The following is a 22,927-nucleotide window of genomic DNA, read 5'->3' as shown; positions in this document are numbered from 1 at the left end:
GAAACAAGTCATTACTTGCAGTTATATTTTTGGTAAAGATTCCTCACACTTTCACTCCCACTTACTTCCGAGGATATGTGTAAGCTACCTTCTTTTCTTTTTTTTTTTTTCTTGTGGAAAATCATAACTATGAACGTTTCTCAGAGGGACTACAAGAAATGTGCTTGCTGCTACTGGTGCTGCAAAATACATTTACAAAGAAAAGCTAACCACAACATTTAAAAAAAATATTAACTTATACTTCATAACATTAAAATGAACATTTTCCACCCAAGAACGTTTTTTACTATCTGGTCTATAGTATCGCGCTAACAAAATTTTATGCATTTATTTACACCTTTTGTATAGTTGTTACCCCCAAATCCTAACCACCCTCTTGCAACTTCCTCTTCCAGTACAAGCTGTTAGCTTGTAGTAATGTCATACCACCTTGCTACTATTTTAGTATGTTACTAGAGTAGTATGTATCTTGCAGTTGAATTTTATGTGTCGATTTTTAAAGGATTGAGTTATGTGTCTCCATTGCATACAATATCTGTTCCCAGAGCCTGTTGGCTTTGACTTACAGGGTTCTTCAACTGCAGAACTGAACCAATCTTCTCTGGCACACAATGTATGCCTTAGATTTTAAAATAAACTTGTCTCTATGGATTGTTAGAGTACAGAATAAAAACAGGTTGAATTCTTTCAAGTATGCTAGTAGCACTGAGGTTTTGGGCTATGTGTAGGGAATCCCTCTCCCTATCTACTCTGACGTCATTGTGTGACCGGGGCTGTCCCTTTTCCAGAGGTGAAAGGAACAAAGCTAAGGCGGCAGCGGAGATCCAAATGGGGCTCATTTTCTCTTCCTCAGTAGTTCCTACCCCATCACAACCTCCTCCTTCACACTCCTTTCCTAGGACTGTCGGGTGTTTCTGCCAATGCCTCAGTGCTAATTCCAGTCTTGCTTTAGCACCTACCTGTGAAGAAGCTCATCGACAACTCCCACCGCTCCCATTTAGCCCTGGAGTAGGGAAAGTCATTCACATAGTACTGCCCTACCTCTGGGAGGAGAGGTGAAGGCAGAGGCATAGCCTCACTGTGCAGAGAACAGGATAAGCCCAGGCTGGGAAATAGAAAACTGCTTCCACGATACTGTGTCACCGTAGCAGGACCAGTGTCTAGCAATTTTGATTCTTTATCTGGCAAAATATGAAGTTTAATCTGTGATGCTGTTGTATTACAGGTTACTTGTCATCTCTTAGTAGACTCAAGGTGCTGTAAAGAGGGGAGTTAGAGTTCTGTCCTTCTGTATTCTGGAGCAGTGCAGTACACTTGCTGAGAGTGACCAACAGCAGGTGCCTGGGGTGAAAATGCAGGGAACAAACTAAATATAGAATTTTTCTCCTATATATTCTTGCAATTAGTAGGTGAAGAACTGGATGAACCAGCATTGCACCTATATCACTACTTTTAATAAACACTGATAGACACACTAATGAATGATGCAGCAAATTGCTGTTTAATATACCTATACTGTTGGCTGTAACAGCTCAGTCACGTCTTCAAATTTTATTTTTTTTAGGGTAAGTTTTATGACACATCATCTCTCTCTGCTTGTTGTGGCAAAAAGTTCTAATACATTCAGGAATGAAAAAAGTACTACTAGTTATTTGTTATTTTAAATACAATGTCCTCATGATACTCTCCGTGACTGATGTTCTCATGCAGGGGTGGAATGAACTGTTCCTTTCACAGAAGTACACATTTTCAATCATTCACTGTGCTGAGGACCAAGACATCAAATAAATTATATCTGTCTCTATAGAATTACCACTAAAGTTCTTGTCCATCAACTTCAATAATTTAAAGTTGTACTGCCTGACCTGGAATTGATTTATATCAGTTTATACTAATACTATTTTATTTTTTTTTACTTTCTCTATGAGCCTTGTAGTGGGTACCACTATAATTTATATCACATATGTCTCACATTTGTATATAAATCATTTCCTGTAGCACTTTCAGTTTCTCTTTGGTTCTATTTTGTGCACTCATACATGAATAGCCAGAATTTGCCCCATGGTAAGAAAGATAAATTGTCTAAACACGGGCATTGAATGCCATTCCAGATACTCCAGGGTATCCATCTGGCCTCCAGCTGCTGCCTCAGAAAGGCACAGGTTCTCTGTCATATGCATATTTTACATATATTTGTGGATGTGTCCAGTATCTTAGGATATTTAAAAAGTCAGTAAGCACCTGTGTTTACAACAACTGGATGAAATCCTGCTTTATTGTCCTAATCTTGAACTGAAGCATTTAGGGTAAGCGTAAAGAGAAGTCTTTTCAGGTGTTGAATAGATGACAATATCATTGGGTATTTTAGTAATAAGATACATTTAGGAAAATAGAAGACAATCATCATTGGGTATTTTAGTAATCACACTGCTTGTTTGAAAATGTCTGCTGTATGGAGACTGAGCAGATAATGGCTTCGTTTCCGACAAACCTTACATAGTGTATATATACACATACAGTGTGTATTCCTTCTCTGTGTGCCAGACTAACATTCACAAATTAAGTTCTGTTAGTTCTGAGTAGTTTATGATTTTCTGGTATTCCCCCCCTCCCCCCCCCCCCCCCCCCCCAAGTATTAAATGTTCAAACAGCTTATATTTACTCTTTCTATTTATTTTTCTATTTATTCAACAACCTTCTATTTAATTTCTCTCATTAAAATACTTACCAGTGACAAATTTCTTGTTTAATTTTACAAATGCATTCTTCTCTGGGAATTCACAGTACTGAAAGTTCAAATGGTTACTCTCCCTCTTTCTGCTTCAAGGAAAACAATTTAATGCATGTACATCTCTGTGAAATTTTCCTTTTAATGGCTAATTAAAATGAAATGCTAATTAAAAAGAAATGTTAATTAAAAAAAATCTGAACCCCCAACTCTAGCATGTAAAACTAATCATATAAATTAATGGAATAAGGGTTGATCCTATAAATCTGAGGAGTCTTCCAGTAAAGCCAAATTCTAACAGATGGTGCATTCTGAAATTTTTCATACATAACAGTTAACTGTAATATAGTGTACAGTAAACTGCTTGACTTCCATTCACCTAAATATACCCTTGAATCCATGCTGGCTGCATTCGGATTCATAACAGGTAAAACAGCCTATGAGGAACAGCTCAAAGGATGAAGGCTTAAGTAATTTTCATTTCAGTTTAAAAAATTGAATTAGTATCAGGACACTGAAATCTGATGAAATAAGAGAATTGTGTCTGGTGTCAAGCTTTGTAATGATATTACTTCCACTAAAGTTGGAAAATTCTGTAAATGGCAGTTGTGAGACTTACCAGCACAACCACTTTTCTACACTTTTGTCAAGGCACTGAAGTAGCAGTACCTTGTAATAACTACATTTTTATTAAAGGTTTTCATACAAGAAAAATCCAAGGCTGTTGATTTAATTTAGTGGATTTATTATTATTATTAATATTTAATAAGGGTCACCACTATTCTTAATTCAGGAACTGTTACAGATAAATCACTTCAATATGCAGTTGGGCACTACTACCCGTGAACACAGGGTTTCCCAGTCATTCCACTTCTTTTCTGCTACCTGAGATGTAAAAAGAACTAGTTCTTTGGAAGGCATCTGGGCATCACAGGGGCCCTTAACCTCACAAGAAACTAAGATTGCAGTTTACGTTAGGAATGAGGACATCTGAGATTCATGTCAAATGTAACTTGTTAAGGTAAGCACATGCAGGTTAAGGTAGTTGCTGAGCAGCATCTTAAGAATATCAAGGTACACACGTAGGGATTTCTTTAGAAGACTAAATTTTCAGGTTCAGTGCACAAGGGACCTGTCATAAAACAGTTGTTAATCAGAAAGAGTCCTTGACATGAATGTAAGACATTAAAAATCCAAAATGATCCATTACTTACTTGATATTGAATTAGAAATCTCATGCATTTCACTTTTTTCCTTCTCTAAATGATGTTTCTGGGTAGTTTAAGCTGCATTTTGAAAGGGTCATAAACAGCTGAGGTCACAGTTACATTGCTTCAGTAATGTTTAGCTAATGTGCTAGTTTAACACCCAGAGCTGTTTAATGCTGCTGGCTGTAAACTGGGAAGGAGGAGGAGGAATTTTGTTCAGTACCAGATTATTACTTTATATCTGCAATAAGTGAACGTGTCCTTAGGCTTACTAAAATGTAACATTATTTTGTGCTGTGAATATGGATTGTCTTCAAGCGAACGGTAACAACTATTCTATAAAGCATACTTTTATAGGGTTTATAGAAGAGTATCTATTTAATCTGATTTTGGAGTGATTTTGAAGCAGGATCTATTTACCAGCCATTTAGAGCTTAAATAAAATATCTAAAGGACTTGGTATGCAATACAGCAAAGACTCTGAAGCTTTTAGGTGACATCATACTTACAGTATAGATGGCTGTTAAGAGGGTATCCAGCAGGAGACAGATGTTTATGTTTATGACCTGAAAACCTCAAGACACCAGTTCAGATGTACAGCCCAGTATTTCTTTGTCCATATTATGAACCACATCATTGGACGTAGCATAGCTCTGCTGTCAGGGCAACGTAATTGCTTCGTGCTGTGATGTCTTTGAAGGAGTACAAGAATGGATGGATGGGGATCTCCCTGCATGCATTTCTCACTGTATCTAATCCCTTTTTTGTTAAATAGATCCTGTAAAGAAAAATCGACACTTTTGGCCTATACTAGCCATGAGACTTAACTGTTTGTCTTTCCTTTACAGCTTGAGGACATCAAATGATTTTCCTATTTTGTTTTATCTTTTAACTGCAAAGAAAGTGTGATTTCAAAACAAGTCTGTACAATTTTTGACAATGCTTCATTGTGAAATTCAAAATTTTCCTTCCACTTAACAGTCCACAGCTATACATCACAAAGGAAAAAAAAAAAAAGAAAAAAAAAAAAAAGAAAATACTTTCTAAAAGTATCCTGGAATTCTTCAGCAAAAAGACATTTCAGAATCAGCTCCCAAAAGAAGTTAGTAACTGTATTTATATATTAGGAAAAAAAAAAAAAAAGAATTAGCACAAAGGAAAGATGAAGATGATGAAGGTGCACACATTATTTTCCATAGTTAGCCAAGCTTATTACGCATTCTTGAAATTCTGCCATGCACTCCTCTTTTAGTCACCTAGAATATATTAAAAAATTAGTTAAGATGGTGACAGATTGAATACAATTACCTGAGTCAATAATGGGTTAAAATTATGTATGGCAACATAACCACACAGAAAATAAAATGTGAAAGGGCCCAAAGGCTTAGTTCCCTCACTGTTCTTTAATTACCTTGTTACATGACTGATGACAAATTATGAAAAAAATGTACTAAAACAGTGAAATTATTTTAAAATATGTGGGCTGCTTTGTATTCTCTGAGGTGACAGAATGCACCAGCATTACCGAGATATCTTTCATAAGCAAAAGTAACATTTTTCTTATGGTGATGCCCAATAAATGTCGTTCCTAGATGAGGATATACAAATTCATTCTCTAAGGCAAATACCCTATTCCAAGAACTATTCAGTGTGGCTTCCCAAAATCTTTTTATCTGAGCTGGAATTTATATTACCTGGGCTCACTACCTCACGGCAGCGTTGTGTTCTGTATTACTTTCCCTCCACAGTGCGTTGTTAGATTTAGCAGCCAGTCTTCAACAACCATTAAGTGGAGCAATTAAACACTCGGTGTCTTAAACTAGAACTAAGATGCAATTTCCTGCAATAGTAATGATACAGTAAAAACATACATGGCAGTGCAGTACCAGATGTCAAGTGCTCAGCTCTGCATATATGGTTGGCAAAAAATACAGGCACTTGTCCAACACAACGGCATTTGTTACAGTGTTATATACTAAATCTAGATGTGCCTCCACATCTGCTATTAATTATGGTCAGCTACTATGTTTCTCCATGTGGTTTAATTAGCTGATCTCTATACAGTGTTGATCAGTTTTTCTACAGAAGTATTCACTTAAATTTGATGGACTAACCAACATAGTATATTTTCTTAGGAAACCTTTGCATTTTGTGGACTATCCATTCTCAGATGAACTGTTCATCCAGATAATCCACCAAGGTATATTTTTCTTCAGATGAGATTAACTTATTTTTAAGAACACAAATTAACTCTTGGTGATTTGTTTATAGCCTTAAGGCCTCTAGTTTCATTCTGCCCTTATACTTGCAAGGCTTCGGCTACCATCCTGTAGTCATAATTCTGAGAACCCCTGGTAAAATCCCCATTTTTTTCTTCAAATGTGTTTAAGTTTTGCTCTCCTGGTTATGTAGCTAATGGTTTATTGGTGCAATCCAGCCATGTACACCTTCTTGTTTTGGGTCTATCAAATGTTTCATTCCGTAAACCAATAATGAACTAAAAGACATATATAAGTAATAAGACAGAAGACGTAGATGAAAATAATGGTCTGGTACTACTTGTTAACAGTATCTACTGGCTATGGCAGCATTGCCAGAACATAGTCAAATTTACTTTACAGCAGGCACCGTGACTGTTTCTAAAATCTGCAGTTCAACAGAAGGACAGTGTGTTCTTCCCAGTGTTTGGGGGTCTGAATCTTCTGTGAATATTCCAGCTTTTAACAAGCTTAATTTTATTAACTTGGCAAAGGCTGTTTTAACTTCTGCTATATGAGAAAGATCTTGTTGGACTCTGTTGGAATGACAGCTGAATTCAGCAGGATTCTATGTTCCTGTCAACTGAGGTGCACAGTGTGAGATGCTGTTATGCTTTATCTGAGAACACTACTGCATCAAAGAGAAGGATGGTTCCGCCTGTACTATAGTCTGTGTCTTTGTATGTGTGTTGCAGCTTAACCCCAGCTGGCAGCTAAGCCCCACGCAGCCACTCGCTCACTCCCTCGCAGTGGGATGGGGGAGAGAACTGGAAGGGTAGGAGTGAGAAAACTCATGGGCTGAGATAAAGACAGTTTAATCGGTAAACAAAAGCTGCACACTCAAGCAAAGCAAACCAAGGAATTCATTTACCACTTTCCACAGGTAGGCAGGTGTTCAGCCATCCCCAGGACAGCAGGGCTCCATCAGGTATAACAGTTGCTTGGGAAGGCAAATGCCATAATGTCAAATGTGTCGTCATCCTCCCCGCCCCCCCCCCCCCCCCCCCTTCTTCTTCCCCCAGCTTTATATGCTGAGTGTGATGCCCCATGATCTGGCATATCCCTTTGGTCAGCTGGGGCCAGCTGTGCCAGCTGTGTCCCCTGCCAGCTCCTGGTGGGGTGGGGTGAGAGGCAGAAAGGGCCTTGGCTCTGTGCAAGCGCTGCTCGGCGGTAACGAAAACATCCCTGCGTTATCGACACTGCTTCCAGCGCAAATCCAAAGCACAGCCCCAGCCTAGCTACTATGAAGAAATGAATGCTATCCCAGCCAAACCCAGCACAACATGATATCTGTAAAACCAGCAATAGATTATATGCTCACATGCTGAGCAAAAGAACATCTGCAATTCCCGTTGTTCTTAAAGGGTAGAAAGGACATTTTGTATCCATTAGTAAAAGATAACTGTTCTTTCCATGAACCCTTTACATGCTGCTGGATGGAAAGATGAATCCCACCATTACTTGAGAGTAATATTTTGAAGGTTACCTCCATACCTGCATATCAACAACAGTTGAGTATGTGTTTATTGGGTGGAAGAAATTTATTGGATCAACCCACTATTTGAGCAGTGAAGAAAAAAATCATTGCTTGGGGAGATTGTAGACTGGCTCTATTCTTGCCCTTCAATTCTGTCAAATGAATTGGAAGCAAAGCATAAAGAGCTTTCCAAAATTTTGTGTGGAGTCTCTTAAATCTTCAAAGGGGTCTTAATTCTTTCTCACTCATAATTTTTTGAGACTCCTCTTCCATGGTTGCTCACATCTAATTTTTGCAGCCAGACTTTTGCTGGCAGAACTCTAAAATTGGCATAGTAGTTAGTGTGCCACTTGTCACTCTCAAAGTACTGTTTATTTCACTGGGTATCAATTTTGTATGAAAGCTGCTATACAAAACCAGAGAACAAAATTCTTCATGGGAGAGAGACAGACAGACAAGAAGTACTTCTGCTGAAATCCTGCAGTATGTAGACTGCTGTTCCCACTTCTGCTGCTAGATTCTGCTTGATATGTTACCCAGAATTTCAAACTTCTTTTGGCATTCTCTGGAAAGTACTCACAGTGGATTTAGTGCCTGTAGGTTCTACATTAACAAGTCTTATACTGTAGGAATTCACTGAGCTGGATATTCTCCTTTTCTTGATTGTTCACATGGAGACGTGTGAAAACACTGGGGGTGGGTTTTGTGGTGGTTTGTGTTTTTTTCCCATTAAAGAGAAATTTCGTCCTCCAGTCACTGAAACAGAACTTTAACATATTTGAATTTGAGTCCAATGAACCTCAACTATAAATACAGTTCATCTATACACATAAATTTGGGGAGTGGGTGAAAATGACATTCTTTGTGTAGTTTTTGAAAAGTCTCTGTAGGAGTATAGATCCTTGATGTAACCTTGAGGGAATTCATCAAAACGTGTTCTAATTTGGCTGGCCTGGTTGCCAAGGTGGACATGTAGTTTTCAATCTTTGAACATTTCGTTGATCGAAGTAAGAACAGAGTGTCGATTTATAATTTTTGACAGCTTCAGCAATGGCCCTTTCTGTCAGGCAGTGCTGCGTATAAAGGAAAGCAACAAGCACAGCTGCTGTCCTTAATTTATTTTGATAAAACACTTTTACACAGGTCGTCAGTGCTAGAAACTGATCAAATTAACTATGACCAGATTTAGACACTTGTATCTCAAGGTCTTTTATGAGCATTGGCTCCTATGTTCATGGTATTTATTTTACTTTTGTACTTAATAGGAAAATTCTTTATGAAGTCATTACAAGATTGCTATTTTGTGCCTCCTGCACTGTATTCATACCCTAAAGTGAAATTGCACCCTTTTCCAAGACAAAATTAGTTTCTCCATTTCTGTTTTATCACAGAATTTCCTAATGTTCTATAATACACACACATGAAAAACCAGTTAAAACAAACAAAAAGACTGAAAAAGATTGTAATTTTAAAATGTTTTAATTAACTCATAGGGTAGATTTCGTGATGATGATAATAACACACATTTTCTTTTTGAGAGGTTTTTGGATTTATTACCATAGTAGCCTTGCATTAAGAAGAACCTGTTTAATCTCTAATCAGTATTTTTCCTCCAAAATGTGTTTTCTGGAAAGCTGCTTTAAAGGTATTTATCCTAACTGCTTTTTAATTTTTTTTCAGGGAGTGCTGGAACACCTGTTATCTTCAATGAAAATGGAGATGCTCCTGGACGCTATGATATTTTTCAGTATCAAATCACCAACAAGAGTACAGAATACAAAGTAATTGGTCAGTGGACTAACCAACTTCATCTAAATGTAAGTACACCATTTTCCACAGCATTTTCCTGAAGAAACTGGCTGCTCATGGCTTGGGTAGCTGTACTTTTCACTTGGTGAAAACCAGCTGGATGGCCAAGGCAAAAGAGTGGTGGTGGATGGAGTTAAATTCATGGAGGTGGATGGTCACAAGTGGTGTTCCTCAGGGCTCAATACTGGAGCAAGTCCTGTTAAACATCTTTACCAATGTTCTGTATGAGGGGATCAAGTGCACCCTCAGTAAGTTTGCAGATGCCAAGTTGGGCAGGAGTGTTGATCTGCTTGAGGGCAGGCAGGCTTTACAGAGGGGTCTGCCCAGGCTGTGTTGATGGGCTAAGACCAAGTGCATGAGGTTCAACAAGGCTCAGTGCTGGGTCCTGCACTTGGGTCACACCAACCCCACGCAGCGCTACAGGCTTGGGGCAGAGTGGCTGGAAAGCTGCCTGGTGGGAAAGGACCTGGGGGTGTTGGTGAACAGCCGGCTGAATATGAGCCAGCAGTGTGCCCAGGTGGCCCAGGAGGCCAACAGCATCCTGGCTTGTATCAGAAACAGAGTGGCCAGCAGGACCAGGGCAGTGATCGTCCCCCTGTAACTGGGCACTGGTGATGCCGCACCTCAAACCCTGTGTTCAGCTCTGGGCCCCTCACTGCAATTTGAGGCGCTGGAGCGTGTCCAGAGAAGGGCAACGGGGCTGGGGAAGGGTCTGGAGCACAAGTGTTATGAGGAGCGGCTGAGGGAACTGGGGTTGTTTAGTCTGAAGAAGAGGAGGCTCAGGGGGAACTTACGGCTCTCTACAACTACCTGAAAGGAGGCTGAAGGCAGGTGAGGGTAGGTCTTTTCTCCCAATTAAGAAGATGTAAAGCAAGAGGTAACGGCCTCAAGTTGTGTGAGGGGAGATTTAGATTGGATATTAGGAAAATATTCTCTGCTGAAAGGGTTGTCAGGCACTGGAACAGGCTGCCCAGGGAAGTGGTTGAGTCACCATCCCTGGAGGTATTTAAAAGATGTGTAGATGTGGCACTTAGGAACATGGTTTAGTGGTGGACTTGGCAGTGCTGGGTTAACAGTTGGACTCAATGATCTTAAAGGTCTTTTCCAACCTAAATGATTCTATGGTTCTGTGATTCTAGTGGTTTCATTGTGATGCTGATATTAGAGAGTACTCATTTGCTTATTACATTATTTCAAAACACTTAAAATTAGTGATGATTTCTTCTTTGTTCAGTTGGCAGAAGAAAGCTCTTGCATTCTCTTCTTAGAAGGCAGTAAATGATAGCACAGTAACTTGAACTAATTTTTTAATATTTTAAAGTAGGTTAGGTTGTGCATTTACCTGCTCCTTTAACTTATATTCTAGAGCCATTATACATCTGATATTGCACAGGCCGATTATTAAGTTATTCAGGGAAATAGTAACTCCTCCTTCAAAAGACGGTGTCAGACAAAATGATAGGTACATATATATTGCCTGGGTATTCAAAAAAATACAAGAGGATAGAAATGTATTTAGTAAAACATAAGTTTGGACTATAACTTCTACTGCAATAGAAATATTTCTGGAATATAAAGGGAAAATTTGGGTTTTTTCTATAAAGTTAACTAGGATTAGTATAGTCCCTTAATTAATAGCAGAAGAAACAAAAGACAATAACTTACCCATCTTGAGGAGGAGTTTCTAATTGCTGCCTTAGTATGTTCTGCAAGTTTTTTAGCAGTTAAGCCCCACCTATGCATGGAATTATTATTTTTTTAAATCACCATCCAAATAAATGCAGAGACTACAATAGGCAATATTTCTATGACAGCTAACATCAAACCACAGCAGTAACTTGAGAAGTTGTTGAGCCCAAGACACTTCTTTCTGTCAGAAGATGGCTCCATGCAGGAAGATTTACAGTCATGAGAAAAACAAAATGAAGTTGACCTGTTTCCTTGTTAGCTGTGCAATGTTTGCAGGGTTTACTTGAGGTATGTTAGCCGTTTGGGTAGCTCTGCAAATGTGAAATATCAAGTTTGGTTTTGCTAAGGACTGATGGGAAGTGCAACAGTGTGAATTCATGAGTAGATTTCACCAAAGGGAGCTTGTGCAATGACTTTAATCAAACCACAAAAAGCAGGTTTCAAACATCTCTCGTTTTCCATGTGAGAGCTTCCTGAAGAAAAGTAACAAAGACGGTGTAGTAATTTTTTACAAATTATTCTCCTGTAGAGACTACTTTGCAATAATTATGAGTGCTACCCACAGTAACACACGATAGCTTTCCATTTTCAGCCACAGCTGTTAAACCACTTTACCATATCTACTATTTAATATTTGTAACTACTTGGCAAGGACTCATTTATTTAATTCTTCTGCCCAAATAGAAAAAAACCCCTGCCAACAGAAACTGTGTGTAGCAGATTGTGTGGCAGTGTTAACTCCCTCCACTAACCTGATATCTGTCTGCTGAAAGACATGAAAGGGGAAAAAAATGGTTAAACAATTTTAAAGATCAGTACTAAATAGTAATTTCTGGAAAATACTAGAGTTAGACCCTTATCATAACTATTATGGCATATATTCCAGAGCTTCATAATTGCCACAGTTTTCTGAGAAGTTAGTGTTCATTAAGTGATCTGAAAGACTGATACACACATTTTGCACAAATGTTGGTACTAACATAGCACTTACATAGTAGTAGCTAAAAGCTACCTTAGAATTTGCTTCAATATTAATTCCATTCTAATCTGCCTGTTTCTATCCCCCTCCTAAGCTGCTAAATTTTTCATTAAGCCTGTAGCTTTTCAGTGTCATTATTTCCACCTCATGTATGGGCGCTCCAAGGAGCTCTCCAAAATGTGATTACATCGTCTGCTACTCAGACTATTGAAACCACACCGTGCTAACCACGTTAACCACAAAACAAACAGGAAAGGGTTTATCTAAGGACACAACTTGTTAACTGTCATTAAGAATGGATGTGTTAGAATGTTTTTTTTCCTCTCTTTTTGCTTCTTTTTTTTTCACCTCCATGAGCTCATGTGCTGGATACCACTGGTTGTTGAAATTTGCAGGCGAGCTGTCTAGCGTGTGGAGATGCGAACAGGCTGGCACATGGCTCCACAGTGGGTGTTTCTCCTCCCAGCCTCGTGTCACGGCCCCACTCCCATCCCACTGCCCCCTGCTCTGCTGCACAACTCCTGCTCACGTGGACCAGGGTGTGAGCAGGCAGACAGGGCTTAGTCCCCCTGTGCATGGTGCATCTGGATTGATTCAGGAAGGACATGTTTCTCTCCCTACCTTTCCATTCTGTTTCTTGACCTACTCATCTTTATTGAAAGCCTGAAAGATTCCCAAAGGGACAACTGGACTTTAAGAAATAAAGTTTGTCAGGGCTTGAGATGCTGCACACTGGTCTCCATTTCTGTCTGTAGGCGCTGGTACGGTAACAGTGAAGAAGGAAGTCGTAATAGGGGTGATACAGTTAATTTCCATCTGTTTCCGTATTCATTAAATTTACTTAGCATGTGTCAATAGTAGTTATGCCACATGATGATCTGCTGTGGCAAAGCTGTTGCCTCCTCTCACTAGACAAAATGTACTAAACCCAAGTAATCTTTTTGAATGATTGTCAATACTCCAAATCATCATATTGCAAATTAGGTAGTGCCTTTGATTGCCAATGAATCAGAAGGAACACAGTGGATGTTTTCATTGGTTTCAGTGAAAACATCTATATTTATTGAAGGCAAAGCAATATTACATTGGCAGGGCAATTTTTACCCTGCTGCTCTATAAAGGAGATGCTTTTAAAATATAAATCTTTCCTCTCTGTATCCTCCTTTCTCCTGCAGTTTCCTCTTAATGAAGACACATGTAACTATGATTTTTAATGAATCTCTGTCAGCTAGATATCCTTTATAGATTACTCTTGTTTTTACAGATATTTCTGCCTCAAATTGTGTGGTAACATGTAGTTATGATGTGTTTATGATTGTGTTCATCTATACAGCTGGTACTGTGCTTCAGAAAATTTATCTCATATTCATTTATTTATTTCCTGTGACAGAAAAATAGATCATGAAAGCATCAAGTTTGTAGTACAGTTCAACCTTTGGAACAATTAAAGTAACTAAGATTAGAACATGTCTTGCATCTAAATAACTGAATAAAACTTTTCCTTTTTTCTTTCTGATCTTTTGGGGTTTTGACACACACACACAATTACACACCCTCCATATCTTTTTTTTCTTTTTTTTCCCCTTTCCCTTAGGATGCTCTATGACAATTTCTCTGTCAGGTTTTGGCTGTGGGTCTCTGGTGTGTGGGCTGTGGCTCCTCACCCACTGGCTGGCCCTGGTCCTGTCTCTGACCCTGACCCTTGGGATTCAGGATTCCTCTGCTGGTGCCCCTGGTCCCTCAAAGTTTTCACTGACTCTGCAGGGTCCCTGTGGTCAAGCTTCAGACTTGTTCCCTTCCTGGTGCAGTGCTGGTTTTCCCTTTGGGCGGAAAGTGCTAACTCTGGCTAGATAAAGACTCTGTACCATGCTCCCGAAGGGGTTCTTTGTCAGCAGGCTTCAACAGCTGCGGAGACCCTTCTAGCTGCGATGCTGGTTTCTCCCTGTAGTTCTCAGTAACATTAATGTTCTCCTTTAGGCAGACTGACCTTTCAGATTTCCTCTGAAGCAGCTATAGCTTCCAGGTACAGGAACTTCATGGTTACTGGTCAGTAATACTCTTGCAATTTTTGCAAAACAAATGCATTCATGACAATGCCGAGACATACAGTGTAGACATTAAAAAAAGAGCCATGATATTAAAAATGTAAATTTTTGTGTGATTCTTGAGTTTAATCAGTCTTTGACAGATGCAAGGGAACTCTGAAAAACAGCTATTTAGATACATCAAACCATAATCTCAAAGAACCTCCTTGTCTTTTACACAATTATCATTTTACATGATTCTGACAATGTAATTTTACACTCCTTTTAAAGTCCTTTTACTCTCTAAGGTTGCCTGACTTTAAATGATCTTAATGTACTGAAAATAAATAGACCCTAAAAATTTTTAGTACCACTTTGAAGGAAAAAAATAATTACCTTAGAACTTCTGGTCATTGACTACACATTAACTGTCAGGGTTTTCTGTTGTTTGCTTTCTGCATTTTCCTTTATCAGGAGAAGAGAACTTATTCTTCAGGAAACTCTGTAGTTAAAATCCTTTCTTCCAAAATATATTCTATTTTTCATAATGAATAAAATCCAGGGAAAAGTAGCTGTTTCTGCAAAATTTATGTTTTATTCATAGTGTAACAGTATTTTACATACCAGGTCACACGTAAAAGTTCCCTACAAATGTGTGGGTTTAGCAAATTTGAGCTCTCAACCATGTAATCTTTGTAGGAGGAAAGTTGTTAAAAACAAGCTTGCTTTTCCCGGCACTTATGATTTGAAATCAACTTCTTTTTATGATTAATAATGAATTCCCTCTTAGAAACTGTGTCCTGTATTGCATGCATTGTAACAACGGCTAGATTGAGATGTTGACTGATGGCTTTTGTCAGTGGCAGTAAATGGAAATAGTCCCCATCTTAAAGCTGTAATATCAAGTTTCTCAGTTTTCTTTACTTAGTTACCCATTCAGTCTGTTCTGATTCATTTCTGAGGGACTTTTTACCCTCTTCAAAAATGTTCTATTTTGAAACTTAAATGCCAGATGGAAAAAGAAAAGTTGAAATGTTTAAGAATTTTAAAATCTAATACATTGAGGTTTTTTAAAAAAACACTTTTTTAATATAGCTTAAAGCATTCTCAGATTTCATTTCAAGATTATACATTGATTTGGTCTACCAAAATCTGTGTTTAAAGATCCTAATCTGAAAAACATATAGATCCAAACCCATAGTCTTCCAAGTTAGTAATTTTTGATTGATGGGACTTCAGGTAGACACAATTATTGGTGCTTTCAGAATGAGGTATTTAGCTGATACAGTTAAAAATCTTGAGTCATATCAATTTATGTGAAATTTTTTGTTAAGAAAAAATCAAAGCATATGAAAGCACTGTATAATGAAAATGAAAATAGTTAATTTTTTAAGACAGAATTCACTTGTGTTTGTTTTGTTTTGTTTTGTTTTTTTTTTTCACCAGAGCCTAAGAATTCTGTTAAAATGCAAGAGAAATTTTACAGTAAGAAATTTCTAACGTTCTCTTAGAAATAATAGCAAGCATAAAAGCTTTCAGATTTATGGAGTGTATGCATTAAGGATATACATGACTCAGGGGCATCCATTTTTCTGTAATGGTCTTGATTTATGACTAAGAAAACCATAAATTAAAATTACATTGATGTGATGAACTATCAGAGAGACAGCCATAATCATCATCAGCCTTAAGCACAGTGTTTGGTGAACTAGTAAAAATTGGGAACCCCACATCGACAAAGAGCTTCCCTTCAGGCAGCCATATCACAGAAAGATTTGAATCAGTATTTGATTTCTCTTCTTTTCTAGGGCTCTTGTAAATTATGTATCTAATCCTGAAGGAAGCTATCGACACTGACATTAGTCAATTCTTTTTGGAAGTAAAGGATTCAAAATGCATTAGTTCCCTTTCTTGTGACATGGTAAAAAAAAAATATATATTCAAGAAGCTTCTGATGTTTTCTCTAACTGCAGCAAATAAGTTTCAAGCTTTGCTGAAGGCCACTATATTTCATTAAAGAAACCAGAGAGCCTCTCTTTTCCTGTGGTAGCAATTATATAATTGATAGATGTTTTCAAATTGCTGAACCTAAGCCCTGTGCTTAACAAAAGAACACACTACAGTGAAATACACAACAGGAGCACTTAGTGCTGTATGTACCTATAAACAAAATATGACAATCATACTGCCTGCAGGGTGCTCTTCTGCCCATAGATAATAGGGCAGTAGAGTTCAAACTCATACTCCATCCATGTTATTTTCCTGAAAATTGTGGATGCTGGGTTTTAAAAAACCAAACAACAAAACCCAATGAGATAAGCAAAAATGTTTTAGGTTCTATTCTTTTCAAAATTATACTGCTGCCTTCCTTTATTCTACACAGGGCTGAAAGTAGAAAAATATTATTGTGGTCTTTAGAAGACTACTTGGGTTTTACAGAGCTAGTCCTGATCTTAGCACTGGTCAATAAATATGTCTCACTTTACTGTCACAGTCTGAGGTTGATATGAAACTTGTAGTCACTAAGGACCAATACGAGATTGAAGTGGTAATTCAGCAGTAGGATACAGTGGATGCAAATTGTAGACAAGCCGACACATGAAAAATTGAATAAAATTGGGATTTTGTGATTTTGAAATCGTACAGATTATATTGTTCATTTTAAAAAATCCCATTGGGATGGGGCAGGGGTGTGTGTGTGAATAAGCTGAATAGAGATGCTGAAAAAAACATCAAATTATTTTGAGAAGTCCCTGTAGTAGAACAGAAGCTATTTCAGACATGACTGAAAATCAAAACGGAACCTGGATTCAAGAGCCAATGACCTTAAAAGAACCCAAGAAGAATTACAACTTGTCTTCCTTCTGAAGATTTTTACTTTGTTGGTCCTAATAGTCTGTTGGGTTTTTTTTCCCCTCTCAATGAAACAGACATCTTCACTGATTCTCTAGAGAAAAAAAGAAAATGGAAAAAAGACAGTTACTAAGAAAATATCCTGAACTTGGATAACCATTTGTTCTTCATTAGAATGATACCAGATTGCCAATGAAACAGCCTCTGCTTGAGAGTTAGGATGAAAAGGGATTTTTTTCCCACCTTGTCAGGGTGAGTGAAAGTCAGGTTTCTCAAACGAAGCATGGGGTTGCAGTTGCACAGTTGGCTGTGAATTTTTCACAGGATTCTTGAGTGGATGACAGATATTTTATAGGTTTTTGTGATCATCCTTTGTAAGGAGTGTTATGATTAGACTGGTCTGTTCTTTAAATAGCCATAGCCAACAAGAACCATGGAGTATTTTTGGTTAGTTTTTCTTTTTTTAAAAAAAAAAGAAAAAAAAGAAAGGACACCTTGCCATGCATGACAACTAAAATAAATCACTTGTGTTTTAAAATATTATTTTCTCTTTCACAATAAAAACAAGTGTGCAGTGACAGACAGTGAAAAATCAGAAGCTTCCTGGAGAGTTCTGCATGTATATATGGGACTTCAGAGCAGTGCTAGCTGCCCCCTTGGTACCAGCTAATGTTGAGACTTTTAACATAGACAAACAGCTGCTGGGCATAGCAGATAGTCTGGATTATGCGTGGCTGGCAGCAACTCTGCAGTGAATTGCTTTGTAAACTACCAGTGTGAAACATGGACTACCAGCATATTTCCTTCCCCAGTCTCTTCCAGCTTTCTCTTCTCCTCCACAGAAATTTATACATGTATTATAATTTGAAGATTGAGCTGCCCTTTTAACCTAGAAGCAAAATGGTCCTGCTTAAAAGCAAAAATGGTAGATTAAATGACTTTAATTATTGTTCATTTGTGTTATATAATGGAAGTCTACTAGTAAGTTAAAAATCATTAAACAGAAAATGAAAGGCATTCGTTGGTTATGATATGATGAGAGAATAAACATCAGTCAGCAGAACATTGCTATATGATTTTCTGTTTGCTTTGCTGCAATGTCTCATCATCTTGCAGTGGTATTAAATTAGGTTTTTTAGGCTTGTCTAATATTTATCTAGGATTTATCATCTTGATAAATCCCCAAACACTTTTTTTAAAAAAAAAAAATCTTTAAAGACAAGGAGTGAATTCTTTTCTGCATTTCCAAAATGGTTTCAGTGGTTTTAGTGGTGATACTGTGATAGTAAATTTAAGGCAGAAAATGAAGAATGTGTAGCTAATCTGACTGTAACTTCAGCTCGCAGTAAACAGATTTAGTGTTGAGCAGGGCAGTAGGATGTGCCAAGATTGGCTGGATGAAATAGGGGGATTGCAGTAACATTTCCAGTAACTCCATGGATTGAAATGAAACCCCCTTTATGGAAACCATAGGCATAAAGCTAAGGAATGGCTTTGGAATGGTTAACTGAGATTTGCATCGCCAGGGGCCATTACAGCCAGGAACTCCTAGATTTCTGACATAATCCATCTGTTCTCTTCCTCAGTGCTGTGGCCTTCTTGCAGAACCATGACTTCACTTGGAAAAGTAGAGTAGCTGGAGTGAGTCCAGCTGCAAGCGATGATAATGATCAGCCATTTGAAAGTATGCCTGTAAGGAAAGGTTGAGCAAACTGGGGTTGTTTAGTCTGGAGAATACTGAACTGAGGGGAGTTATGTTAATCCCTATCAGTACAGAAAAGATTATTCAGGAAAAGAACAAACTGTTAGGCATAGTTAATTTGGCTATTAGGAGAAGCAGTGGATTTGAATTACAGTAGGAAAGATGTAATGCAAACATGCTGGAAGATTCTAAGGACAGGGATAATTAAGCACTGGGCTGCATTGCCCAAGAGGCTGGGCAATTCAGTGCTATGGGCTGGTTGGAGCCAGTGACAGATTTTGCATACTTAATTCAGAGGTGGGGCCAGAGGACTACCCTAGGATCTCCTTCAACCATAATTTCTTAAGTTTTCTAGGTTTTGTTAGGAGTTCTTTTGTTTGATTTGCTAGTAATCTCCTCAAAATTAGGTTTTCTGTATGCCTTGGGCAAATGCTGGGAGGGATACAAGTGGCTGGATTCCTACACTTTTAAGTTTCCTGAGTGAATGCCAGACTCTGAATGTCTTTAGCAAGAGCTCTAGAAGAATGCCATGACAGATTTATTAGTTTATAAACTGGGATACTTTTTTAGGATCTTCTTTTGCTTCAGGTTGTGGATCACATTAATAGCTAAGGACTGATTTTCTGTGAAACCTTGGAGAGCTTTCCATTCATCTGTAGGACTCCAGATTGGACCTTTCCTCACATGAGAGCTGCTGAATACTTCCCAAACAGATTTATGTTCCTTTATGCCTATATGGAAAACAGTTTACTAATGTGACAGTGGTGATTTCTTTTACTTAGACCTTCTTTCCCTACGGTTTCTCAGAGGAGCATTTTCCCTGTAACCAAAAGCAATAGAGCAGCTCTAACCGTAGCAATATTGAAAAGGCATCATTAATTAGCCAAGAAGTAGGAAAAATATGATCAAAAGCATTTTTTATTTACTTTATTCTTATAAAACATTGGTTTCTTAAATAGGTATTTTGTAAAACCACAAAAGGCAGTCTGAAGAATTTAGCTGTCACATAAATACGTTGACATTTTTCTGTTTATCTGGCCATGATCTTAGTTTTTATTTGTGCTCAAAATATGTAGTACTGGAAATCTGCCCTAGCACCATAGAAGACAGCTAAAGGGATCTCAAGAAGCTGTCTAGCCCCTTGCATTAGTACCTTCTACACTTAGGTTACTCCAAGGCTGAAGGCTTGGCAGCTTCTGAAGGCATTCTGCTACTGGTTTTAACTACCCTTATTTCGTTACCCTGATCTGCCGGGGGGTGCCAGGTGGGCAGCTAGCACACCTACTAAGACACAGCACAGCTTTTTACACACTCCGAACGATTGCTTACAGTTATGCTTAGTCACACCTAATTCTCACTCGTTCTTACAAGTCTCACCCCCATTTAAAGGTGTTCTTTTTTTTTTTTTTTTTTTAAAGGTACTGTGTTCTTTTTTTTTTTTTTTTTTTTACACCAGCATGTTCTGTGGGGAGGGGGCTTTGTTAGTAGCGGGGCTCTCTTTGCTCCAGGGTGGATCTTTTAGTATGCTAATCATGCTAGTTCATACATTGTTCCAGTAACTTTCTGTTTAGCCTCATTAACCTTTTGGTTCTCCTTGAGATTAGCTTCTTGTGCCCCACTTTAACATATTTATGGTGTCTGTTCCCTCTCCCAAGGCCATATTTTATTAACTGTAAGGATTTAGCTAACTTTCTCTGTTTTTCAAATTCTTTCTTGTTTTTCACTATAGATACTTATTTCCCCCACTTCTTTTTTAAAATGAATAAATCTTGTATCATTATTGCTCTAAAGTATCATAAATACCTGACTTTACTCCTCATTGCTATCATTAAAACCCATTACTTCTTAAGTTATTGAGCACAGATCGAGCACATTCTCATCTTTTTCATGTATTCAAAGCCTGTTGTTTTACCCCCTGGGCTGTGTTATTTCTTCAGGCTATACAACCTGAATTTGTTCAATTCAGTCACATAGATCATGTTTTCTAGACACATTTTTGATCTTTGCTTTTTCTCTGGACTCCCAATTTGATTCTCCTTCAAACTGAAACACAATGATCCAGGCTTCACATAAAGTGCTCTGGCTGAAGTGTCACTAGTGCAGCGTACAGGAGAAACATCATTTCATGTATTTACGAGAGTAGAGGGGGAAGATTATTTTATCTCTCTGTGTTTCTCAGGATGGTATTTGCCCCTTTTGCAACAGTATGACATTGGTTCAGCACATTATAATCCACTGGAGCCTTGAGATCTCTTTTCTTCTGAAGAGCTGATATCTCTCTGTCCTTCCTGACCCATGATGTGCTACCTGTTAGCTGTCCCTGTTAAACTGCACGCTCCTTTTTTTCAGATTCTCTGCAGCATCATTTGGAATAAGTGTCCTGACCTTCAACATAGCTACAACCTTTTCCAGTATTATTGCCCGAATTTGATAACCACCTACCCTATTTTATCATCCAAACTGCACTGAGTGGTTATTAGTAGTATTGAATAATACCAGAATAAGAACAGATCTTCCCAGGCCCCACCCCGTACCATCCCTTCCATTATGACAGTGAATCAATGACAAATTTTATCTTCTCACAGCTTTGTGATACAGTTTGCACCTAGCCCTTAGAGGCTGGATCTCTTTCAATAGGTTGCTTATGACTGAGAGTGTAATTTGAGATGGTGTCAAAAATCTTTCCAATGTTAAAATAAATGACACAGAGCTGCTCACCTCTCATCCGGGATGCCTATTACCCTCTCACTGGAGGAAATGTGTCAGCTCATTGTTGACAGATCCCTTTTGGCTGTTATTTGTCTTGTTTTTTTCTCTGTGTTTTTGAAATGCGTTTGTTTATTTCTTTTAGGATTCTTTCTGGGAAGTCAAGTCAAACTGAATGATTGATCAATCCCTGGCTGTTTCTCTCCGCTCCTCTCCCCCCCCCCCCCCCCGCCCCCCGGCCCCCGCCGCCCCCAGCCTTTTCTGATCATAAGCACTAGGTTTTCCATTTGCAAGTTCTCCGTCTTCCCCATGAAGTCTCAAGAGCTTCCTGCCTCCTCAGTTAGTTCTTTAAGTGTTGTAGAATAAACCTCAGTATGATCAGTCCATAGGAAAAAGCCCTGACTTCCTGAAGTACTCTCATCTTGAACATGTTCATCTTTCTTCCCTTAGTAATAAGGATTTTAGTTTTTTCCTTTTTATTCTGACTAAATGTGCTGTGTGGTATTTTCTCTAGCTTAAACTTACTCCTCATTCTTGTTTTGTGCCTGTCAGATCACTAAGTCTCTCCACAGAATTTTCCATTTAATTGTTGACTCTTCATTCTAAGCAGCACCATAGGCTTGCAGAGAGAGCTCTTCCGCTGCTGCTGAAAATCTCAGTATAAAACACAGTCTGTTTTCTGCCAGTTCTGAGCTGGTTCAGACTTTCAGACTTTTTATATGTGATTTTGTTACCTGGATGGAACTATGTTTAAATGGACAGTGTGGTTTTCTTTCTTTCTTTTTTTTTTTTTTTAAATGTAGTGCTCAAAATTCAAAATCATTACCATGGAAAGATCTCGCTGTTCACTAAGAGGAGCTGGCAAAGAAGATATGAGCTATTATAGTGGAAAACCACTTTAATGTCAGAACATACATCTCCGTGTTTAGGGTTTTGCAGTGCTTTAGGGTAGAATGTACTACACATATTAATGGCTTTTTTTTTTTTTTTTCCCTAAAAACAGGTTGGATAAATATGTCAGGAGCTGTTTAGGTATAGTGCCTCTTTGCTTGAGACAGGGAAATAAACTTGATTCCTACATTTCAACGGAGCCTGTCTGTTCCTCTGTCACAGTCAATTAAGGTACAAGGTTGCTGAGGTGAAGGCAACTTTGCACAAAATTTCAAGTGCTTCACGTTGCTGAAACACTGTTTAGAAACCAAGAAGCACAGGATCACAGCATATTCCAGCTCTGTTTTCTGTTATTCTTTGAGAGGTCAGTGATGAAGTTATTGCCTTTGTGCTTTCTGTCTTGCTGCCACTTATGTTTGGATGGAAAGCTCAGGAAATAAATGCAAAATTGCCCTGCTCTCTCTTTTCAGTTCCCTCATTAAAAATCTTTTTGCTACAATTGCCTCAAAAAACATCTGTTTGGAGGTACGCTGTGGCTGCTGACTATCATGCTGATCAGTGCTGCCTTATTGTTTTTAGGATGTCTTTTTTCTGTATTCTGCT

General features: G+C 38.2%; 1 protein-coding gene across 2 annotated transcripts in view; it reads left to right on the top strand.

Moving 5' to 3' along the window:
- Positions 1-22,927, top strand: part of GRM8 (glutamate metabotropic receptor 8) — a 358,453-nt gene that overhangs the window by 274,070 nt on the left and 61,456 nt on the right. For both annotated transcript variants that reach the window (XM_055712667.1, XM_055712666.1), the window contains one exon: positions 9,352-9,488. In XM_055712667.1, the coding sequence (XP_055568642.1) occupies positions 9,352-9,488 (137 nt within the window). The remainder of the gene's footprint in view (positions 1-9,351; positions 9,489-22,927) is intronic.

This window comes from Falco cherrug, chromosome 5 (assembly GCF_023634085.1).
Source record: "Falco cherrug isolate bFalChe1 chromosome 5, bFalChe1.pri, whole genome shotgun sequence".
In the NCBI taxonomy this organism is placed as follows: domain Eukaryota; kingdom Metazoa; phylum Chordata; class Aves; order Falconiformes; family Falconidae; genus Falco; species Falco cherrug.
Note: the sequence above shows the minus strand (reverse complement) of the source record. Positions and strands in the feature narration are given on the sequence as shown.